The 20,163-nt window shown below is 38.9% G+C and overlaps 2 protein-coding genes across 2 annotated transcripts; one reads left to right on the forward strand and one right to left on the reverse strand.

Annotated features, from left to right (window-relative positions):
* Positions 1-576: 576 nt before the first annotated feature.
* Positions 577-20,163, reverse strand: LOC125895018 (uncharacterized). Its single transcript, XM_049586788.1, has 11 exons — positions 20,088-20,163; positions 19,117-19,878; positions 16,106-16,222; positions 15,883-15,932; positions 13,605-13,720; positions 3,211-3,293; positions 2,732-3,052; positions 2,153-2,509; positions 1,929-2,054; positions 1,225-1,286; positions 577-1,112 (listed from the first exon to the last, which is right to left on the reverse strand). Exons 1-11 carry the CDS (start codon positions 20,128-20,130, stop codon positions 984-986), a joined length of 2,166 nt encoding a protein of 721 aa, XP_049442745.1. The 5' UTR covers positions 20,131-20,163; the 3' UTR covers positions 577-983.
* On the forward strand, positions 6,934-8,932 carry LOC125895076 (uncharacterized). The gene is made up of 6 exons (XM_049586873.1): positions 6,934-6,976; positions 7,120-7,446; positions 7,583-7,939; positions 8,025-8,141; positions 8,463-8,524; positions 8,620-8,932. Exons 1-6 carry the CDS (start codon positions 6,934-6,936, stop codon positions 8,728-8,730), a joined length of 1,017 nt encoding a protein of 338 aa, XP_049442830.1. The 3' UTR covers positions 8,731-8,932.

The raw sequence follows: 20,163 nt of genomic DNA on the forward strand, positions 1-20,163 counted from the left end.
GGAAAATTACTTAATGGGCTGAGGAGATTGCATGTATGGAGGATGAAAAGTGCCCAATGAGAAGGTTACTTTCTCTCTAAACTATGAAATACTGAAGGTTAGGTTCACATTTTTAAAGTCTACAATAAAACACTCCCACACCCCTGCATTGTATATTAAAAAAGTATTGGTTTCTTTAACTGGTCTATCTGTCCATAATGGCCACAAAGAGTTCATTTCCTAAAGCAGCTCCAATGTTAAGTAATGGGAAACAAAATTGACAGTCCTTGTTTCTCTGCAAAAATGCATTTAAAAGTTTAGCTGAAGGTAATATGGGGCTTCATCAGGACAGATCAAGGTGTTATCTTCTATTTTTATGTGAACAATAGCAGCAACCAGTAATGCCTGAGAAGGACCTGTTTGTTTGTGCAATGCTTGTTTTTTTCATGTGGACTGAGTGTTGCTCTCAGAGATCAAAAAGAACTGTGGCTGCGCTCGGCAAGACTGAACATTCATGTGAGAAATGCCCCCTCATGTTCCTTCCTGTAACCACTCACATGGAAATATTACACATTCACAAAGTGTTGGAGCCATTTATTTTTCATATTTTTATTTTACACTGTACATCCTCAAATAAGACTCCAAATAAAAGCAAAGAATATTTTCAAACAAGTATAATTAAAAGCAGAGATGTAATTGTTTGAAAGAAGTGTAGAAAATAAGAAGATAGTCTGCAATAGCTCTATCAATTTTTTTCTATCAGCTAGTGTTAATATTTCAAACATAAAAGAATAAAAAACAGGCTGATGCAAACATGTGGTGCAAGGATCAATATACAGTTAAACATAGAACATAAAGAGCACAGAGTCTGTATACTATGATTTTGTAGTTTGGCTGTAACTCACTGTCATTAACATTTGAAGGGATCCCACAACATTTACAATGTATTTTATTGACAGAGGTCAGAGCTATAAACCAAACTGCAGGTTTTAATATACACACATTCACACTGAGTATTTAACCTGAGAATACACACTTTCCTCAGTCTTCAGCTCTTTCTTCTTCCTTCCTCTTGTGGCTTTGTTTCCAGAGAACTGCAGCGCAGCGTAGTTCACATCAGGTCCACCCTCAGTCTGTGCAGCAAATAAAAGCCTCATTATACAGAACAGTCATGTTGTTGTTTGGTGCTGTTGGGAATTATGTTCATGAAATAAAAAATAATAGAATTTTGGTATAATTACTGACAATATCATGTACTGGTTGGCTCCAGTTGTCATGTCCTTCTTGCGAAGCACCACTTTCTATTCCTAAAATTTCAAAAGAAAACAAAGAGAAGTAATATGTATTTCATCTGACTTTTCAGTAAGGATTCTCAGAAGATTCAACAGGTTTTGATTTTTAAAAAATGTCCAAAAAGATTTTTTTTCATGAGGCACAAACGGAGCAAACAGCAATATGGAGAAATTGTGCTACAGATGTTTGTCAATACATTAATTGATTAAAAATATTTTTAAAATGCCAAAAACACACCAAGCAGCAACAAAGTTCGGCTCGTCAAAATGATTACATTTTTCTGCGTTGTGTTTTAGGCCAGAAGAATTTCGTAACATCGGTCAACATGTCACAGGAGTGTGGCTGATCGGCTGCAGGTATTCTCTGGCTGAAAGTCACTGCTAAAATTTGAACTATCCTCAGCTTTTAGTTTGGCTGCACTTCACAGCAGAATCCAACAGCCGCAGTTTGGAGCTTTCCACAGACATTGCATGGCAACTCGCTGCAGACCACACTTTGGTGTGTTTTTGGTGTGACAAACTGCAACCGATGTCTATTATTTTGTCCAAAAACACAAGGTTAATTGTTTGTCCTGTCCAGTATGATTTTACACTCGTACACTATGTAAATTTTACCATTGGAATATTGAAGTTTTTGACTCACTCAACAACACTTACCTCTAAACTGAAGACATGCTGGTCTTGTATTTCGGTAACAGATGAAAACAATATTCCCAGTTAAAGAAATGACCAAGCAGACGGTCACAATCACCAGTGCAATAAACTCAAGACTTCTTGTTCGCTCTGGACAAAGAAAAAGAAATAAGAAAAAGGGACTCATCAATCATGATGTTATCAATAAATGTTGAGTATAACTTCCATTACTGAATGCCAAGTCATACCAATCTCCACTTTAGTTCCATTTCCAAATAATATCTGTCCACATATGGCCACAGCACAGTAGTAAGTCCCAGCATCAGAGGAGCTGACGTTCTTCGAGAAGCGATAAACACAACTCTTCTGAGTGTCAGAGTTCCTGTCACATTCATCATGTCTATTTCCATCAGTGTAGATGATGTCTGGATGAGATTTATCTGATCCGGCTCTGAACCAGAACACACTGTGATCTCCTGGACACATTTTATTCTCAGAGTCAGAGAGGACTGAACACTGGAGAGACATCGAGGCTCCTGGAGGGACTGGATCAGATACTGTCGGCCACTGAACAACAGCATAGTTTGATGTCCTCTGAGTGTTTCCTGTGTGATACAGAACTGTGTTAAAAGTTTGGCATCTCCACACCAACTCTGACATACTTAATAGGATTTAAGATTAGTTAAAAGTTAAAATGCAATGTAAGCATAACATGCAAAGATTTAACATTTAACACTCTGCAGAAATTGTTGAGAAATATTAACACAGTGCAGCTTTAAGTGGTTAAAGTGATTCCAAACATTGCCATAAACAGATCACATAATTACCTTTTAATGACAAATAGGTGCCACTCCAGGTCGTCTCAGTCCACTCCATGACTGCGCAGTGATACATTCCCTCATCTTCCTGAATCATTCTCAAAATGGTCAGACTGCTGATTTTGTTAGAAATGTTTACATCCAGTCTTGAGGCAGAAAACTCTGGTCCATACACAGGGCTCGCATATTTCTGCAGTCTCACAATTAATTTCAGAGTCTCCCCAGCACTCTGCTTGTTCCAGTGGAGTTTATCTCTAAACTCATCAGGCAAATCACACGTTAAAGTCACAGGTTCACCAAGTTGAACTGTGGTCACTGGAACCAGCGCATCTGGATTAAATGAAAATACAACACATGAAACAACAAAGGAGAATTTGTGCATAATAAAAAAAATGGAGGCTAAAAGGAAATCACATGAACAACCCTACATCTAGTTTGCATGCAGATACTCAGATTAGAAAATATTTAGTTATCGTTAGCACACTCACATCCTCGATGAAGAACAAGCAATGTAACCCATAACAGGATCATCTTGACTCTGTCTATTAACATGAGACTTGTTGGTTTTTTACTGAGTAAAAGGAGGTGATGTCAACTGTCAAATGCATCTGATTGGTTGTCGCAGAATCTAGATTCAAAGTTCATTTCCTGCCACACTGGTCTTGTCCTGGTCTGTGTGAAGCGTGTTACCTCTCTCTTTGATCCATTCACTAAACTATGAGATGTCTACAACTATGTCTCAAGGGGGAGTGCTTTTCATTTTTAACAATTCTTACAAATGCAGTAGGCTATATCCCACTGCTGTTAATCCTGAACCATAAATGCTACGTTACTGCTAGTTCACTGACAGATATCACTTCTCACAGAAAATTGCATACTATGCACTACATATCCAACATCTGTTCTATCATTCAATACTTTTGCGTATGTATGCATATATCATGTATCTCAAACTGTGCTGTAATTACCACGCCCCTTACTTAGAGCCACCTTGCTGTTGGAGACACATAAACATAGTAACCCACACCAACCTCAGCTCTACTGCCAAATTCAAGCATGATGAACCTCTGGAGTTTGGGCTTTTTTAATCACATCTGTAGGAGTGTCGTTACTTCAGCTGTTAGAAAATGCGAACTGCAGGCTCACTCAATGTGCAACATTGTGTCACAGGCATCTTCGTCACCAGATAATGTTTAAATTAGCTAAATGCTAACATTAGCAAGCTAACAAGCTGATGTTTAGCCAGTATAATGTTTACATGTGTACCAAATTTTATGGCAAGCCATCCAAATATAGTGAGATATTTGTGGTGGAGTGACTGGCCAGCATTTCCAGAGTAATGTCATTAGCATGGCTGTCAAAAAGTCCAAACCATGTTGTACCCAAAAAAATTGTTATTTACCTTTATCGGTATAACTTTTATTTGTTTATGCCAGCACAGTTTCCAGTGTGTGCATGTCATAATATTTAACTTGAGAAAGTATGCAAATCACATACTATGGGTATCGTTCTAAGGTTTCGGACATACTGAGAAATCTCACAAAATGTTTTAGCTCACTAAATAGCATGCTAGTATGGAATTTTGGATACTGACTGAGAGTCTACAGCTATGCTAGCAGCTCTGTGATGTTTAACATGCATGCGTTGAACACAGTAAATGGCTGAAATATGTTCATCAGTGATGTTAAAACAGTTACAATAATCTGCTCAGTCTACCCCTGTGTTTTTCCTTACATTTACTTCAGTCTCAGCCCTCCTAGCTTCTGATTGGTTAGTTTAGATGACATGTGAGTCAAGAACAAGGAAGTGAAGTTGATAGAGTGTGGAGATCAGTAAAATGCCCCTCAAAAGCCCCTCAGTAGAAGCAGAAGTCACTGCTGGCAGATCCAGTATGAGCATGTTAGCCTGACTCTGCACCTGGGTCACGCAACATCGTAGGTGTGTTTGATTTGGGTCACTGAGCATGCTTGCCAAGTGGAGCATTGAATAAGTGATTAATAAAGGTTCATAGATGCAACATTTTTTTGGTTATGCCTAGTAAAATAATGCTAACCATAACCCCAGTGCTTAATTTGTAAAATTAGCAGTAGGGGAACACTTTGGGCCTCTGAGAGAGCAACTCTGAATGGAACGGTTGTGACATCTAGTGTTGTCACGGTACCAAAATTGGGACCCACGGTACGATACCAGTGAAAGTATCACGATTCTGAGTAGTATCATGATACCACAGCAAAAATGAGGCAGATGTGCGTTTTGTCATTTATAAAAAGATAAATCACTTTTCTATATTACATCAATGACATTTCAATGGAATAAATTACTTATTGACTTATTCATACTTAAAAAAGAGCATCAATGAGTGATGAACATAGGGGAGATCAAAATAAAATTAATAAATAAAATAAGAATCAACCAGCCACCCTCCTCCCCTGATAAGTCCCTTCATAAGTAAAGAACAGTCCCTAAAGTGCGGTGAGGTTTGTGGGCCATTACCTGCCACAAAGAGAGAAATGCGAACGGCTCGTTTCTCCTCTGATACGCCACATACCTGTGTGCCGCCACGGCTCAGTTGTCCAGGTACTACTGGGCAGTCATGACACCAACGACCTGGAGTCGGACTTCTCTGTTGCCGGTAAGCCGTTATCTTGCACCACGGAGTCGCCATAGGCTATTTGACTGCCATATTCCTGTCTGTGACCCCCGTTCAACCCACATTCGCCTTTCATTTCTGCTGCTGGTTGAAATCTGTACTCGCACAGCGTGCTGAATGATTTATTTTGCTCGCACAAAACTATTTTTAGTTGCAAATGCGAGTAAAATGCTCGCACGTAGAGCTCTGTGGAAAACAAATCACTGCTGACAAGTCAAAAGAAATAAATAATAGCTTTCACTGCTCAAAGATACTCACATGTCTGGAAAACAAACCACTACAGCAGCATATTGAGTGCCAGGTGGCCAGCACGCGCCGTTATTGACCAGCACACGCTGTTATTGGACGGCGCATGGACACTCACCCTCTTGTGATTGGACTTTGAATTTATCCCACAGTAGTGATACGTGAGGCACCATAGTACTACGGTACTCCACCCTGCAACACTAGTGACATCAGCCAATACTGTATGTAGTTTTTAGATGTGAAAAGTTCTAGACCCATGCAAATTAGTTCTGAAACGCACCAGGGCCTTTTCTGAAAAGACATTTCCAACACATATCTTGTTTCCAAACTGTTAGTTGAACACAGTCTCACCTATCTAGCTATGTGCTCCTGCGGCTGCACCCACAGCTTCTTCTTTGCTGCAGCTGTTGATTTATCTCTTTTTTCTTTTGTTCTGTTCTCACACCGATTGCAACTTGAAGTATGAACAAGTACACAAAAAGACTTTATTCCAGTAACAAGAGTAAATGTAATTTGTTAATTCCACCCCTGCTTGAGAGTCTATAGGGCCTGACTCAGTTTGGGAGCCTCATGTGGCAGTTACAGGCACTGCAGTCTTTGGCACTTCTGTGTTGGCTTCATTTTTCAGCCCTGGAAGTCGTTGCTTCATTTACAGCTAACTAGCAAATGTTAGCATGCTGAACTAGAATGATAAAGATGGTAAACCTGCTAAACATCACTTTTAACGTGTTAGCATGATGACATTAGCAACAAGCTCAAACCAAGGCTATGACCAAGTATGGCCTCACATAGCAGCTAGCATAATGTAGCTGTAGACGCCAGTGAGTGATGTCTGTTAGTGCAGGTGCAGTGATGTGACATTTATGTTTTGAGCATAACAGTGGGACATATTAGCAAGAATCGGTACACATATATATAGCTAGGGAGTATCCAGAAATTAAAAAATTACATTTACACATTACATTTACAAATTAAAAAATGACCATTTAAGCACCAAAGGCTTTATGAACATTGTCTGTGCCTGCCAACATGAAATGCATGTTGCATGTTGAGAACAAATGTTGAATAGATCTTAAAATAAACATTTAAAAAACATAAACTTTTACTGACTTTGGTGAATGGGTGTGAGAGAGTGGTAATTTGCTTCACACAGACCATGACAAAACCAGTGTGGCAGGAAATGCTCTTTTATTGCATGTCTGTGTTGATAACCAATCAGATGAAAGGTGCACTGGATGGTTTGACCTATCACGACCAGTCACCTCCTTCACTCACAAAATCACCAGCAAGTCTCCCGACAAGACACAATGTCAAGATGATCGTGGTATGGGCTACACTGCTTCTCCTTCATCAGAGCTGTAAGTAATAAACAATAATAAATAATAAATAATAAATATTTTCTCATTTTTCTGTATATGCATGCAGTCTACATGTATGATGAACAGTGTGTTTTTGCACTACACTAATTATTATTTATTGTTTAATATCTTATTTAATCTAGATACGCTGACTCCAGTGACCACTGTTGAACTTGGTGCACCTGCGACATTGACATGTGCTTTGCCTAATAAAGAGCTGAGCAGTAGAAAACTCTACTGGTACAAGCAGAGTGCTGGGGAGACTCTGATGTTGATTGTGACTCTGTGGAAATCAACAAAACCAGAGTATGCACCAGAGTTTTCTGAATCACGACTGGAGGTAAATCACGATAAGACGTTTAGCAACCTGACCATTCTGGCGACGATCCAAGAAGATGAGGGAATGTATCATTGTGTCATCGCAGAGTGGATTAATACTCAATGGAGTGGGATGTATTTGTTGGTAAAAGGTAATAATTTACTTTTACAAAGTTTCAAAGTGTCATCAAGCATGGTGGATTTGTATTTGAGATATATTCTAGTTCAGTGCCACTTAAGCTTTAAAAATGTACTTGGAGCTCTTAAAAACAGTTCTGTATCAAACAGGAAACACTCAGAGGACATCAAACTTTGCTGTTGTTCAGTGGCCGACAGAATCTGATCCAGTCCGTCCAGGAGCCTCGATGTCTCTCCAGTGTTCAGTCCTCTCTGACTCTGAGAATAAAATGTGTCCAGGAGATCACAGTGTGTTCTGGTTCAGAGCCGGATCAGATCAATCTCATCCAGACATCATCTACACTGATGGAAATAGACATGATGAATGTGACAGGAACTCTGACACTCAGAAGAGTTGTGTTTATCGCTTCTCTAAGAACGTCAGCTCCTCTGATGCTGGGACTTACTACTGTGCTGTGGCCACATGTGGACAGATATTATTTGGAGATGGAACTAAAGTGGAGATCGGTATGACTTGGTGTTCAGTATTGGAAGTTATACTCAACATTTGTTGATAACGTCACAATTGACCAGTGTCTTTTTCTTTTTCTAGTGCAAACTACACATTTAGTATTTATTGTAGTGGCGATATTAACAGTCTGCTTGGTCATTTCTGCTGTGGGAAATGTTGTCCTCATCTGCAACCGAAAAACATGTGAACGATGTAAAGGTAAGTGTTGTCAGAGTGTAAGTTGTTGCAAAACTAAAATACTCTCTGTTGCATTTAAAACATGTTGATCACATGTATAAAATTAAAATTATTTATGCATTTATTCATGCACGTTACATACAGTACAAGACTGAACTAAAATCATAGGCATCATTTTTCACAGAATTTTTAAAGAATATATTTATAATAATAATTTAATTAAACTCAAAGCCTCAAACTATTTATCTGACTAAGTAGGCTTTTTATTTTCTCACATTATACTCTTACTGAAAAGTCAGATTAAGTGCATGTTCATATCTTTATGATTGAATTCATCCTCAGGAATGGAAAGTACTATTTCAGAAGAACGACATGCCAACTTGCGCCAATCATTGCATGCTAATGTAAGTGATAATACCAATGAACAATATTGTTACCCCAGTTAAATATCGAAAATTTATATCATTATATGCATGTAATTACTGTATTTTCTACACAGACTGCAGCTGACGACACACTGAACTACGCTGCGCTGAACTTCTCAGAGAAAAGAAGAAGAAAGAAAAGAGAGTGTGCCGAAGACAGTGTGTACTCTCAGGTTAAATGCTGATACTGGTTTTAACGTTGTGTATTTCATCTGAGCCTTACATTATGTTAGATGATGTGCTTGCATTTGTTTTTTGTTCTTTTATCAGTCCAGCTCAGTTAGAGATATGTTGTTGTATTTCTTACGTAGTTATATCTCAGGGTTTTAAAATTTACTGTTTGACAAATGCGTATTGTGATAATCTGAAATTTGTAAATTGCTATAATTAAAAACATTTTTATTAAAAGGCTCAAATGCTTTCTGTGTGTAAATGTGCTTACAACCATGCAGACAGAGAGAAAGAAAAGCAGACAGAGGGAGAGTCTCCTAAAATAAACTTAATTCCATTTTGATGTATTTGTTAATTTGTATACTGAACATATTCTGTATACTGAACTCATTCGCTCTGATGATATGAAAAGATCAAACTTGAAAATGGCAGCATACAGCTTGACAAAACAGATATAAAAACTTATTTTCCTTTAAAACATGTTAAATCTGGCTAACTGGGTTAAATGCTTATCATTAGATTAAAATACTGTGGTTTCATTTTTTAATATAAATTAAAAAAAAATAATGAAATAAAAACCAAACAAGACAAAGATAACAGTGTCCAAAAAGGGCTGGGTAGAAGTAAAACTTATGTCCCTACCCATTTCTTACATTTATTCTTTTAACACATATATAACACATATATATAATTTCAATAAATTCCAAATTTAATCACAACTAATATACAACTATCCCCAGTCTATTTACCACCCAATTAAATAAATAAGTAATTAACCCAGTGTATTTACAGTCCAAGTAACAGTGTTACAATATACATATGCACTACCCTAACACAACCTCTCCTCCCGAATTCCTTCGGGATTAATAAAGTACCTACCTACCTATCTACCTCAACTATATATCTGCCAAAAATATCTTTTTTGTATAGTTTTTTGAATTGATTTTTTATTTGTGCTTTGTTTCAACTCATCAAGCAGCTCATTCCACAAGTCCACCCCGCACACTGAAATACAGATTCTTCTTAGTTGTACAAACACATTGTTTTTTGAAAACCCGTCACAAAGCTTTTTTTGAAAGTTGCCAGAAGTGAATTCTTGCTTTAAACATGATTGTTGTTGTTGTTTTTTTTTATTTGACCAGATCTAAAGATTTCAGTGCATGTGACTTTAAAAACAGTGTGTTCATGTGTTCCCTGTACCCACACTGTGTACCGTCCTGATTGCTCACTTTTGAAGGATGTATAATGGTTGTAAGTTGCTTTTGTGAGTGTTGCCCCAGATTTCCACACAGTAAGTCAAATATGGTAGCACTGCTTAGTACTAATACTTTTAATGCTTGTCATGGATCTAGCTCTGTAGAGACTATATCAACGAAGTGGATGTAGCCTCCAGGTCTGAAAAGTGAAGCCTGATACTGAAGAGTAGGGGGCCACTCCACTGGTTGCAAGAAGAAGTGCACTTGTAAAGAAGTCTATGAGAGAGTGAACCTACTTCTGATCTATTGCCTTAGTAAAAATGTTCCTAATGAGTTTATGGTCTCAGTCGCTAATTCCAAGTCTTCTTCAGTACAGCATGATGTTCATTTTGTAAATTATGGTGTGGTCTCACTCCCAGGGCATCCAAAGCAGCTGCTCGGTCATCCAACACAATCTCACTCCTCACGACCTCATCACATGTCGACAATTGGTCATGGGCTTTCCACGTTCACATATGACGTGCAAGGTACCCTGAGTGCGTTGGTTGTTGACGTTCTGGGACACCGTGTCAAGTTCTGCCTGTTACATGCATCGTCATCTTTAAAATACACTTCCGTTTCCACAGGAAATATACACAGTCTCTTTCAAAATAAATTTGAAAGCAAATTGATGTTTTTTTTTCTTTCAACAACAAAAACACGTGGTTGGGTTTAGGAAAAAAGAACAGGGTTTGGCTTTAGAATCTTATAGGATGCAAAAAGGTGAAAGTTGGTGGTTGTTGGACCCATCCACCACTCATCCCACCCAACCCACTTTCACCATCTTAACTTTCATTCTTGTACCACTGCGTTCCCCTCTGATGCCACTAGGTGCCGTAAAACTATAACTTTTTTTAAAATTTATTTTCTGTTTTATTTATTTATTTATTTATTTATTTATTCATTTATTTTTAATTATTCATTTATTTATTTATTTTTAACTTTTTGTAATTTTTGTTCATTTTTTCTGTGTATGGCACTTTAAGTCCCCTCATGTTACTGCTCTCTAGCTCACAACCAAACAAGGGCTGCGTTCCAAAAACAGTTTGAGTCGCCCTCGCTCACTTGCCCTCAGCCCTTGCTATGACGTCACACGGAGGCCACTTGGAGGGCGGAGGGAAAGTGGGCGGAGGGGGAGTGAAAGAGGTAAATGGAACACACCTGCCCTCGTTCACTCACAGGCCAGACAATCATGGATCAACCACATGTTGTTGGAGTAGCGCTATACTGCCTATTCCAAATCACACAAAATATATGAAGACTCATGTCATTAAGACGGAGACGTATTCTGCGCTTGATGGCAATACGTCGGTACCTGGTAATTATCAGAATTATTAGTTTTGTATCAAATGTTATTTGGGCAATTCATTATTTATTTATTTATTTGTCTTTACCTTATAATTTGTAGACAGTTTTGTTGTTTAAATACATTTAACCTACTTTAAGTTTAGTTGACATTAGTTTTAGTTTTAGATTGTTTTTTCCTGATTATTAGGTCTGTTACCACCACCATCCTCCTCCTCCGTGTCCGGAGCCCGGTCGGGACCGGAGCAGAGACCGAAGACGGGCCGACAGCGCAGCAAGAACGTGAGGAAGAGGAAGATGAGCTACTGAATGAGGAGGGATTTAGAAATAAAAGCCTCCTTCCTCTTGTGGTCATAACGTAGGCTATATTTTTGATATATAGTCGCTTTTGAATATAGGTCGCATGGTCAGCCAAACTAGGAAAAACCGCGACTTATGGTCCGGAAAATACGGTACATTAAAACCTTTAAAATTAGCACACAACAAAGAAGCAAGTAACAGAAATACATTCATATGCAATGCCACAGTAAGTTACAAACAAACTCACTCCCAGGCCAGCTTTGAGGCATTTCTTTTGCCAGTAAAGAGAGCTTCATTTCTCATTCTGAGCTTTATGAGGAGCTCCGTCTCCTCATCAGACCCTGTAACAATATGGAAACAATTCCTTAATCACACAGAATGCACAACAAACGACGTGACATCAGAAAAATAAAATGCTATTTAGATACAAGTATTTTGCTTTCTTTTTCTTTTGTCTGTGACAAATAGCTTATATACTTACACTTGTAAACGGTGGGTTCTGCCATAACTGCCACGGACAGTCTAATTGCACAATTAAATACCGACCCGTGCTGGCTCCTTAATTCATTTTCTTCTTCTTTGGTGGTAAATAGACAGCAGCCAACGGTGTTTGAGGTTCATTATCGCCACCGCATGGACATATTTTTCGTGCGCCACTGCAATGCATTGTGGGTGATATACAGCTCTGGAGTGACCATCGTTGTTGACTCGATCACTCAGCCCTCAAGGGTCGATCTCACCAAGTTCACTTCAGCTGTTTAGAGAAATGGAACAGCCCTTATGATGGCGGCGGGGATTCCCCCGAGGGCAAGTGCTGAGGGCAAGTGAGCGAGGGCAACTCAAACTGTTTTTGGAACGCAGCCAAGGTGTTTTCTATACCTCTGCTAGACACTCCCCTTACTTCTCTGGCAGTTCTGGTTGATCCAAAGGTCTCATGTGCTTCCAACACACTCACCTTTACTAATGATTCATTGGCTGAGATATATATACGTGGATGCATAGGATTGGTCACATGCATACATTTTTTATTTTTTTTTACTCTTTCAATTTCAAATGAACCTATTTAAATGATGTGTGCAATATGTTTCTTGATGACCCTGATGAAGGTCACAAGCCGAAAAGTGTCGGTCAATAAAGTTTTTTTTTTTCCATACCACAGGTGTTGCTGGAGCTCTTTTGACAAACTATAACAGCAACCAGCTGTGTTTCAAGCCGACGTTACAGGACGGCTTTTATCATCTGTGTGTGACACTGTTTCACTTATTATGGTATGCTCTAACACCTCTAGACTGGGGTGTAACAGTAGCCATCTGTCGCTTCAGTTGCTACTGCAAAGCTTACATGCAAAGAGGACGAGTCCGTTTCTCAGAAACAGCACACCAGACAGGGACGCTCACAGCTGACCTACAGGTGTCAGTTCTGTGAAACAGCAAAACTAGTGTTACCCACCTGTCTTGCAGACACAGAGCAACCTCCATCTTCATGCCTTTCAACCTTCGGACGTCTCTCCACTGTCTAAAAGCCTAACTGATGTTAATGGGGCTCTTCACTTTAACTTAATCATATTCATGTTTTATATATTTATTCCAGCAACTGTAAACCACACTCACAGAAAAATTAGAAGAAAATTACCTGCACCCCAGTCGCCCCGCTTAAACAAAATAAACTGAGTAAATATTCACCAAAGTGTCTCATATCACAATAAAAGGAACAAGGATGGATGTTCTGTTTAATGGCAGTAAACATTTTTTTAAATTTCATTCAGATTCTGAGTAATGATTCAAATTAATTTCACACGCAATAATAAAAAAACAAATGAAATAATAATAAGATTAAAATAAATATCTATCCTTGGTATAACCACATAACATCACCAAACACAAGTGCTGTCTCTATGCTAAACTAATGTTGTTGATTATGCTATTAACTGGTACATCACAGCAAAATTCTCTCATCTCATTTACCTAAACAGCTACATGAAAATGGTTTGAAGTGACAGTGAACATGTCAGATGTTCTTCCATCATGGTGGCAGCATTTCACTGATACTCTCTGGTGCCAGAGTACAGACAGTCCTGTGGAAACTCCCTGGTGTTTGTCCATCTTTTAGCATTTCTTGAGGGGAAATCCAGCGCTACATAGTTCATCGCCACCGCTTCACCATCCTGTAAAGCATAGTTAGGATTGTAAGATTTTAGAGCTGTAATAAAGTAATGTTTTAAAACAGACACAAATGCATTTGTGTAGCATTTTTCGAGTCTTAGCGACCAATCTAAGCACTTTATGACACCATTCACCCATTTACACACACGTATTCACATGTGGCTGAGGCAACCACACAAGGTGCCACCTGCTCATCAGATAAACATTCACACACACTCACACATAGATGCCGCAACCAGTGGGAGTGATGGTGGACTGCTCTACCTCCTAAACCACAGCCAGCTCATCTAAAGATAATCCAGGCAGCGATTATGTTTGTCAGGGCAATACAACTGGGAAACTAGCATGGTATATAAACAGAATTTCTAGGTATGCATGATATCGGAATATTTTGCCGATATGACATTATGTAACAACTAATTTGGCCAACAACCGATACCGCTATCCATATATCCACTTTTTCCCCGACCTAATTTTAGTGATCATCAAGTATCTTCTGTAGTGGAATTAACATCGCATTATGCATGCATGCTCTATTGTGATGGCCCACCAGATGAAGGAGACATGAAATAAAATACTTTTCAATGTATATTCATTCATTGTTCAAAGTAAAAAGAAGCATGTTGGGCGATTCTGATTTTAAAGCCGATAGCAGCTGATACTGATGACGTACCAATATTATCATGCATCCCTAATTATTTCTAGACAACAGGATTTGGTGAGGAGCTGTATCTGATTAAAGAAAGTAAAAATGTAAAAATAACAGCTTTACATTATTTACAATAAAGTTGTGATGGATGAAGACTGTTCCCTAAGAACAAGTATCAGACCTTTAATCAAGTGCATAAAACCTACATATGTTAATATGTAATGTAATATAAGTGACAAAGCCTCCAGCAGCAGTATTTATTCTTTTATTCTTTTTTTTCCATGAGGAGCAATGGAGGATGTAGTGTGATGTTGTTATAGATGTAAAAGAAATCACGGACAGATGAGCCTGGTCTCATTCCGAAGTCATCAAAATCTTGTGCTTGTGCAGTGATTTGCAGGTTCAGAAACCAACACAAAAATGGTGTCCTTTAACGTTGGCATGATACACGACAGGTTGCCGTTATAGTTTAATGGTGCCCAACGGCATCAGGCGGAGAGGTGGCAGGACAAGGACGAAAGATGTACTGATGAAGTGCGTTTATCTTAAAAGAGACTGTATGTAGTAAATGTTCCCGTGCAAACGGAAGAGTGTTTTGAAAGAAGACAATGCTTGTAACAGGCAGGACTCAACACGGCATCCCAGAACGTCAACAACCAACGCACCCAGGGTACCTTGCACGTCGTGTGTGGATGTGGAAAGTCCATGACCAAACGTCAATATGTGACGATGACAGATAGGTCAACAAAATGTCAGACTTCAAAGCAGGACAATGATGTTTGTTTCGTGTAAACACTGTTTTTTTTTTGTTTTTATATATATATATATATATATATATATATATAAAAAACAAAATCATTCCAGTTATTTAATTTTGGTGACTTGTGATTAGTTGTGATTTCTTTCTGAAATAAATTTTTTTTAGTTAGGCAACAACACCACTTGGTTATGGGGATAAAGTAGGGGTTGTAGCTGAATTTAGTCACGTGAGGCAACGCATCTGACTAATGGGGGATTAAAGAATAGCGCAACTTACGACTGACTTGACAAAGGAAGTCATTGTTGACTTTTAGTTTCACATGGGATATGAACACCGGTCAAAGTCCTATGCTTGTTTGACCCTTTCACCCACACTAAGCAGACTTTCTCACGCTTCATAATACATCCATTGCCCTGTGCGTCAAAAAATAATGAGGATGGGTTTACATTGGAGTTTGTTGAAAGCCCTGTGTGTCTCATACAGATGCTAAATTGTGCTTTATGCGTCCAGGGCCACTGACCAAGCAGCAGTTTTTGACACCTGAGGAGTGAGACCAAGCTGAGAATTTCACACCTTTTCCAGCTCAGAGTTTGTTTATTAGATTTTTTGAACAAACTTAAAGAAAGTGATCCAGCTTGCTGTGTTCTGTGTTTTTTATCCTTTAAATCAGCATTCACATTACCATCCAGGGCATGTATCCAATGTAGATTGATTCAGTTCAGAAATAAATTAGATTATATTTAAATCATATTTACCACATCACTTGCTTGATCGTCAGCTGATCCGTCATGAATGGAAGCTCCTCCTGTGAATGAGAGCACTGGCAGTGAAATTACTGTTGACATCTGACTGAAATGTCTGCAATCTCAGGACCACCAGCTATCCAGTCACAAGCTGGTCATAACAACACATTCAAATAGTGCTGAAATATAACGTGGTTAGTTAATCGAATAATCCACTCACACACGACGAACGTACCTCTTTGATTTTCACAAACTGGCTTTCGATTTCTGAAGATAATTAGAGCCACAATCACAATCACAGAGCAGCCCAGCAAAATCCCGAGCACAACCAGGTATGGGCACAGCTGATTTTCTGGAACGAGAAAAAAAAATCCCAAAGAGAAACTTAATTAACTACTAAATAAAATTTAATGTCATAGATTTTATATAATTATTTTTAACAGTTTACAGCTACAAAACTGACTGTGAACTCCGGAGGAAGTTTCATACAGGAAGTGATCATTAGCTACCTATTTTACCAGACCTTTTCTTTTCTCTGTCAGGAAAAACCGAAAGCAAAACCCACCACTTGATCCACATTACCAGTGACTTACTGTCCAACTGATAAATGCTAGCCTTTGACACTGAATTGATTGAAATGTGGTACGTAGTTATCCTCAGGATAAATTAGCTTTGGTGATATATAAGTTTTTATCTAGTGCTGACATCAAATCAAAAGATCACTTTGGTTTATAACTGAATATCTGCGAAACTAATTACATTACACCACTAACCACTATCAAATGTTAGCATGTTAAAATGGTGTGAGCATTATACCTGAAGCTAAACATCAGCATGCTAGCTAGCACGTTGGCAGTCTGATCTTAGCATTTAGCTCTAAGCATCACTCAGTACATTCACATGCACAGTTAAGTTGAGCTACGATTATAGTTCGACAAGGCCATTTAATTGGACTACAGTCTTTGATGAATTGACCGAAGCACTCCGCGACAATAGGTGACAATATGCCCCCTTTCAGCTTGTTAGTAGTTGACCTTGTTTCAGGTTATCTTGTTGCGTCACAGACCAAACAATCAACAAACAAGTTAGTAAGCGGCAAACTAGTACCATGGTGGACAACTTAACAGCTTTGTACATTTCATCCGTACAAAAATGCACGGCAATAAATGTAGATTTCACCATGTTGTGACTGTCTTCTTTTTCTGTTACGCATTTAATGCTTTCACTTCTGGTTCAAAGCCCAGGGCGCACACTGTGGAGTATGAGCAGAGCGCCTAGGCCAGTTTGGTTCTGGTTGACTGTATTCATGCAGGAGTAATTTGAGTAAGTCTGACTTTGAGAAATTTGATTTAGAACGATTTCAGTCAGACTTACATGTTTACATGTGTTTTAAAAGTTTGATTTTAGTCAGACTAACATAATAAATCGACTTTCTCTAATGTCATATGAATGTACTGACTGTGCCTGAGTACAGCCTCTCTGAGCCACTGACTATTAACTCATACTTTTGTTTAGTTTCTGTTTTCATTTAGATGATCTGGTCCCATTGCTGTTCAGACAGATTTCCTGTCGGCGTGGCCCAAGTCAGGCCAATCACAACTGCTAATGTAGAAAGAAAAACCAAATATGCGATAGTCATACGGCTGCTGTGTAACGTCTTTAACTGTTGCCATGGTGTTCAGCACTCTACATAATCAAGCTGCACCAATAGCCTGTAGTTTAAATTTTGTTTGATTAAGTGCCTACAGTATATGCACCCATGCACCCACCTATTAAGAATACATTTCCATGGCTATGTCCGTCGCCCAGCTTTACATCACATGTTTCATTGCTCTGACAGGTTGCAGGTCTATCCAGTTGTGTCCATAGGCATTTTGGTCTACAGTCATTGATAATGCCCCTCGGAAATTGAAAATGAACCGAGAACTTGCATTTGCAATTAGCGATGGGCGAGAATGAATGGACAAGTCTTTTTGAAAAACTCTTTTTTCAGTGTCCAGCATGTACTGGGTCAGCCTGTCAAATGTCCCAGTGCTCATAAATTCCCAACCTCTCCTACTCGCTGTTATTGTAGGTTACTGCTCACCCCTGCCTGCTACAGCAAGTGAAAGAGAAGCAATCAACAACATCTGCTAGCCAAAGCCAAGGGTGCATTCACATACTCCTCAGATGGTTGTTCTTCTAACTTCGGTGTGTTCATGAGCTTTAAGTTGTAATATGGAAATAACATTGATGCTACAAAGATGGTTTAAACAGCATGTCAACAGCAAAGAATACAGATAGGGTGAGCCATGAGGTATGATCAAGAGCTAATTTTTCAGAATATTACAACACCACATGTATGCAGCACAAGGCTGCAGGGGTAACTGCTACCCGCCACTCAAAGAATGTTAGTCAGTGACATTTCTGTGACATCATATTGACCTTCATAGCCTCCCTACATAAATGTGGGGTAAGAATTAGTGCATGAAATGAATATTTTGTCTGTATTAATGTAATCTTACACATGTTGACTAGTAATGTATTGAGGTCAAGTTTTGTGGGGTGGGCAGCGCTGGCTTTTGAGTGTGCAAGTACTGTACAAGGTGTCACAGAGAAACTGACACCATAATTTGCCAAAAAGTATCAGCACTCGAAAAGTTTGACAAATGTATCAACTCAAAGGAGCCAGTTTTGTAAAAAGATTGGGTTTATCCAGCAATATTTGCGATTGGTCGGGTGATGTCAGGCTAAGTTTTACCAAAAGTGTGTCAGAAACTTGCTGAATGTTACAGTAATGTTTTTGGTTGCAGTGACTGGCATCTAGTCACAACAAAAATGACACAAAAAAATGCACAAGAACAGCAGAGAGGCCTGGATAGCACAAAGACTACCACAGGAAATGGAGACACACACACACACACACACACACACACACACACACACACACACACACACACATACAAAGATATAACAAAGAGAGGAAGAGAAGCGGGGGAAGCATGAAAGGACTGCACCTCTATGAGTTGCCATTACAAGTCCACCGCAAGTAGCCTGTGCATACTATGAACTAATTCAGTGGTTTCCAGCCTTTATGGTTTGTGAAGCACAAAGTTAAGTCACCACCCCTCATCAAAGATTACATAAAGTATTTTTAGCTGTTCGTACATATATCTGATCTAATCTGAATCAACTCAGAGGCCTGAGGAGGTAAATCTACTCAGTATTCACAAGAAAAAAGTCCTAAAAATAAATGTGAATACATACTTGTTTCCACTTTAGTTCCTTCACCGAACAGGATCTCTCCACATGTGACCACAGCACAGTAGTAAGTCCCAGTATCAGAGGAGTTCTGTATAGTTTTGGACAGACTGTGGAAACAACTTCTCTCCTCTTGTTCGTCACTTTGAGTGTAAATGACGCTTGGATGAGATTCTCCTGATCGAGATCTGAACCAGTACACACTGTGTTCACCTGGACACTCATCTGAGGTTTCTTTGTTTGTGGAGAGAAGTGAACATTCGAGAGTCACTCTTTCGCCCTGCTCGACCCACTCAGCCTCCGGATTTTGTTTCACGTAGAAAGACTTCTTCTGATTTTTATGATCTGTGTGATTCATAAAGAGGCAGGAATTAATGAATGGATTGTTTGTTTTTGACAAAGCAGCAAAAGAACATACTTTACCGTTCACAACCAGAAGCGTGCCGTTAATGAACTTCATTATGTATGCCGATCCTGCTTGACAGAAGTATGTTGCTTCATCTTCTTTGCTCACATTTCTGATGTTGAGAACATACTGACTGTTCACTTTTGTGACTGTGAATCTTGAGTTGTCAAATGGAGCTTGAAGATTTACTGACATAAAAGTCCCCGCTGCAACTGTTTGGACCATATATCCAAACTCCAGCTTATACCAGTAAAACAACCCAGCTTCATTAGCAAGGAACGGACATGTCAGATTCAAACTACCACCAGGTTCAACCACAGTCAAAGAGATCTGCTCAGCAACCTCTGCAGTTTGAATCAGAGCTGAAGAGAAGAGACAAAAACAGGACAACTAATAATGTAAAATGAATAACGTATAACAGAAGACAATTAAACACAGACAGGAGGCTACAAACAATGCAGTACAAATACTATATAAAATACATAGACAATACAAAATATGTAATGTGATTTTGTTGTAGTTTTAGACAAAACAAAACATATTTTAAGTAGAAAAGTAAAGTTGCACTCACACAAGGTACTGAGGAGAATCAAAGCAGACTGTCTTCGGATCATTGTGGTACAGAGCCCTTCTCTTGCACAACTGGT

Source organism: Epinephelus fuscoguttatus, linkage group LG9 (genome assembly GCF_011397635.1).
Source record: "Epinephelus fuscoguttatus linkage group LG9, E.fuscoguttatus.final_Chr_v1".
Lineage (NCBI taxonomy): Eukaryota > Metazoa > Chordata > Actinopteri > Perciformes > Serranidae > Epinephelus > Epinephelus fuscoguttatus.